Raw genomic sequence first — 4,342 nt, 5'->3', positions numbered from 1 at the left:
AAACTCTACAGATTCAAGCCCCAAAAGTTGCGAAGAACTTTCGCCATAAACCCTTGAATACAAGGAACATTTGAAGAGAAATCATCCAAATCATCTTCCTAGATCTCTAAGTTCACTAGAATTAAGCTCAAAAGCCTCCAGAAATTTCAAGAAATCACAAATCAATGAAGCTTTACAAATTCAAGCCCCAAAAGCTCCAAAGAACTTCCACCACAAACCTTTGAAAACAAAGAACACGAAGAACAAAAAATTTCTAACAAGCTCATAGCCAGAGATTTGTTGTATTTCTATTTCAAAGGTTTTCGATCCATCCTTCAGTCAAATTGAAGGACATTTAGTGTTCGAGTTGAAATCACATTACTATAATTCCAATCAACAAGTCTTTCAAGGAGATCAAATTAGAGGATCACTTTTTTGTAATTTCAGAGAATTGTACCACATATTGATCACTACAAATTCATATTCGTGAAACTATTTTACTTGTTTAATTTGTTTCAAACTCGAAATTTAGTTGTCCACAAACATAACACACATTACATTAATAATAATGTAAAAGAAAAAAAAAAAAAAAAAAACCAACAACATAACACATATGTTAGGCTGTGCCGTTCCTTAGAGTTTGTTTGATTGGAGGAGGGAAAAAGTGGGTGGGTAGGAAATAAGAAGGGGATAGAAAAGTGGAAGAATAGAAAATATATTGTTTTCTCTCATATTTGTTTGTTTGGGAGGATTGAAAAGTGGAGAGATGGAAAAAACATTTGTTTGGTTGAGAAGAAATATAAAAGTATAGAAAATATTGTCTGTATAAATTTACTTTCATAACCCTATTAAATTAAAAATATCGCTTAGAATTTGTTGTTAAAATATTGTAAACATAGCATTTCTCTATATAAAAAAAAGAATAAAACAACAAAATAAGTTATCCCCCAGTTGAACGTTGCACAAAAGGGCATCATGGTCCAAAAAGTAGTCCCATCTTGTGTTCCCTTTTTCTCTCTAGTTTTCTCTCTAATATGGGGAGAAAACATTTTGGTGAGATTAGAGAGAAACACCCCAGGCTCCACCAATTTTCTCTACTTTCCTCTCATCTCTCGAACCAAACACCTACAAAAACTATTTTCTCTCCACCTTTCTCTCCCTTTTTCTAGTCCTCCTAAAATCCCCCTTACCAAATGAACTCTTAGGCTAGGCCATCGCCTAAGGTCCCCTATTTAAACAAGGCCTCAAATTATTATTTTAAAATTAGTTTTACAAAACTAATAATTGAAAAAAAAAATCATAAAATAAGTCGTTGATTTTCTTTCGCATAGCCAATATTGTATACCAAGAGAAATTCAACTCAATATATATATTCCAAATTGTTTGAAAATAGTGGTTGTAAATATGTTGAGTTATCAATGACAATCAATTTCCCATAATAACTTTCAATATTTGCAAACAAGCCTCCTACATGGTAGATTATCAACTATAGTCATCGAACCTTATTCTATATAGCCACATACTAAACAATCTCTCTCTCTCTCTCTCTCTCTCTACTAAATCACAATTGAAAATTAAATTTAGCTTTCATATCCTACATGCATCACCTAATTACTCAAAGGAAACTATATATATATATATATATATTTGAAAACAACATAATAGATAGTTTTCTTCTTATATTTTTGTTGAAATTTATGTTTGAATCATAATATTTAATTTCTTATATAAAATTAGTCTTGATTTGGTAAGTATTAATTCTTTGAGTTATGTGTTAGATAAATTAGAGAAATACTATGCTTTAAAATCTGTCTTTATTTGGACAAGTTGAAGCTATTAATTATGTAATTTTGTTTTAAAATTAATAAATCTATTTTATAATTTTCACACAATAAATTAATTAGTAATTTTGCAATTCAAAAATTAAGAAAAATGAATTTTTTTATTAAAAATTATAATTGATTTTTATTATAAAAAGGCTAAACTAATAAATGTGGCCTTAGGGTGCTTATGTGCCAAATGCCAATGGCCATATGTCTGTTCCTTTCGTGGGCTTTAGATTTGAAGATCATATCGCTTAATTGATTTAAATGTTAAAAAAGAAAAAGAAAAACGAGAAACTCAAGAACAATTTTTTTTTTTTTTTTTAATTTATTTTCTAAAAACAAATACTAGAACACACGTAATAGAGCGGTAATAGGTTTTAACACAAATAAGGTACACCACAAATTAATAGGTTTTCCCGAATATGTGAATATATATGCAAGAGATGTTTGAGACATGGAGAAAAATTACAGAATCCAGCTAGGACTTGGTTTTAGACAAAAGTGTCATGACCGACTTCAAGCCATATATAAAACCGACTACCAAGGATTCCTTGACAGAACTCTCAATCTTTCACCATGAAAGGCTGCAAGGAAAAGTCTAGAAGAAGGATCAACAACGAGAGAGGAAACCTAAGTTGTTCAATGTCTGTCCTTCCCTACGTCCTAACCAGTGACATCCTCTCGCGACTGCCTATGAAGAAAATCTTTCAGTGCAGGTGCGTAAGCAAAACTTGGCACAACTAGCTTACTCTCAGGCCAAGACTCTGATGTTCTGCGAAGCGCAAGGGTACGTGACACTGTTGTGTTTCGAGGAACAAACGAGCGGTGCCAGAGCGATATCTACTTGGTTGAGCTTGAACCTGGTCATGAACAAGTCATGAAATTCAATTACACCAAGGCAAAACTTCCAAACCGTTCTCGCTTGCAAATAGTGGGCTGTTGTAATGGTTTGCTTTGTTTGTATGATTTAGATTCCACAAAAAGTTTGTATGTTGTCAATCCTATGACTGGTGATTACGTTCATTCTCCTCCGAAACTCAAGATGGAAAGACGACATGTCACAAAGGTTGGGGCGGTTCAAGGGTTTGGTTTTGGTCCAGTAACCAATCAATACAAGGTGATAAGAGTTATTAAGAAGAAGGTGTCTCATCCTAATGAACACTATGAGTCATTGGGCGAAATTTTCACTCCTGGAACTAACAGGTGGAGGAGAATAGGGAAACCCCCATTCCCGGCTAATAAGGAATTCTATGGCGTTCCGCTCAATGGTGCTATTCACTGGATTGCCAATGATGAGATCCCTAACTCAAAATTAATATGTGCTTTTGACATTGATAGTGAAAAACTAAGGCCAATTTCGCTGCCTCCTGACTTTGACAAAAACCCGGAAGGGATGATGCTGGGGATTTTTGGGAGTTTTCTCTATATATGTAACATTTATTCTGATCTCAATCTTGATATCTGGGTGATGAAGATATATGGAGTAGAGGAGTCATGGACTAAGCAAGTTGTAATCGCTAGAAACTCACTTGAGCCAGATTTTCGTGAAATTAGACCGATGATGATTTTGAAGGATGGAAACGTTTTGATCTTACGTGATGACAAGAATTTGGAGTTGTATGATCCAAGATTGAAGAAATTTGGCAAAATCGAGATAAAAGGAATTTCGTCCATCTGGGATGCTGTCACTTATGTTGCAAGCTATGGTTCACTAAGGGACATTGTGAAGAGAGAATGTGTTAGGGATCTATATGTCAAGTCAAAGTGAATCTTACTTCAATCTTCTATGGTGGTGTCAGCTCTGTTAGGTTCTAAAGACTTAGGTATTTATGTATTTAGAACTCTAATTTGTATTGTTGGCAAACCATGATCAAAACAATGTGTTTAGAAGTGTTTTAGTCTTGCTCAAAGTTGTGCATTTATGTAAAGTTGGAATCGAGCTAATGCAGGAAAGCATTATGCATTTCGGCTTGGCTCAATTGATCGAAGCTCGGGCAAAATGTTTTTTCTGCAGAATTTCCAACTCAGCCTTAATTGTTTTAAAACATTTTTAGGGTTTTCTAATTTGTCCTAAGTATAAAAGGCAAACCCTAGCCACATTTTAGTGTTCCTCATATTGCGGTTTGTGTAAATCCCTTATGAGATCTACATTTTAGTGTTCCTCATATTGCGGTTTGTGTAAATCCCTTATGAGATCTAGAGGAGCTTTCCTTTACACAAACTAAGTGTTTTCAAGGAGAAGATTTATCTACACCTTGATGATTAACTCAGTTGCTGCCATTGAAGTTTAAAAAAAACACAAGCAGGTGTGCTTATATTTGGTGGTGAATCCAAGAAAGAAGGAGTCCGTGGATTTGGAACTTGCACGTGGTCGTGTCAGTAAGTTCTACTGATTGGTAGCAATAAGAAGTCGAGTGTGGGGGCTTGTAAGTCTTATTGTATGAACTTCGATTCTTTCAAGATAGTGGATTCAAGTTTACCTTGAGGATAGCTAGGTCAAATCCTCCCCAGATTTTTACCGGTTTGATTTCCTGGGT

General features: G+C 34.4%; 1 protein-coding gene across 1 annotated transcript; it reads left to right on the top strand.

Annotated features, from left to right (window-relative positions):
* Positions 1–2,682: 2,682 nt before the first annotated feature.
* On the top strand, positions 2,683–3,573 carry LOC126696168 (F-box/kelch-repeat protein At3g06240-like). Its single transcript, XM_050392943.1, has one exon. It carries the CDS (start codon positions 2,683–2,685, stop codon positions 3,571–3,573), a length of 891 nt encoding a protein of 296 aa, XP_050248900.1.
* Positions 3,574–4,342: the final 769 nt, after the last annotated feature.

Source organism: Quercus robur, chromosome 8 (assembly GCF_932294415.1).
Source record: "Quercus robur chromosome 8, dhQueRobu3.1, whole genome shotgun sequence".
NCBI classification, from domain to species: domain Eukaryota; kingdom Viridiplantae; phylum Streptophyta; class Magnoliopsida; order Fagales; family Fagaceae; genus Quercus; species Quercus robur.
This window is presented reverse-complemented; position numbering and strand designations above follow the sequence as displayed.

Bases quoted from the DNA above. Each gene is read 5' to 3' on its own strand.
- LOC126696168 (XM_050392943.1), top strand. From the start codon at position 2,683: ATGAAATTCAATTACACCAAGGCAAAACTTCCAAACCGTTCTCGCTTG.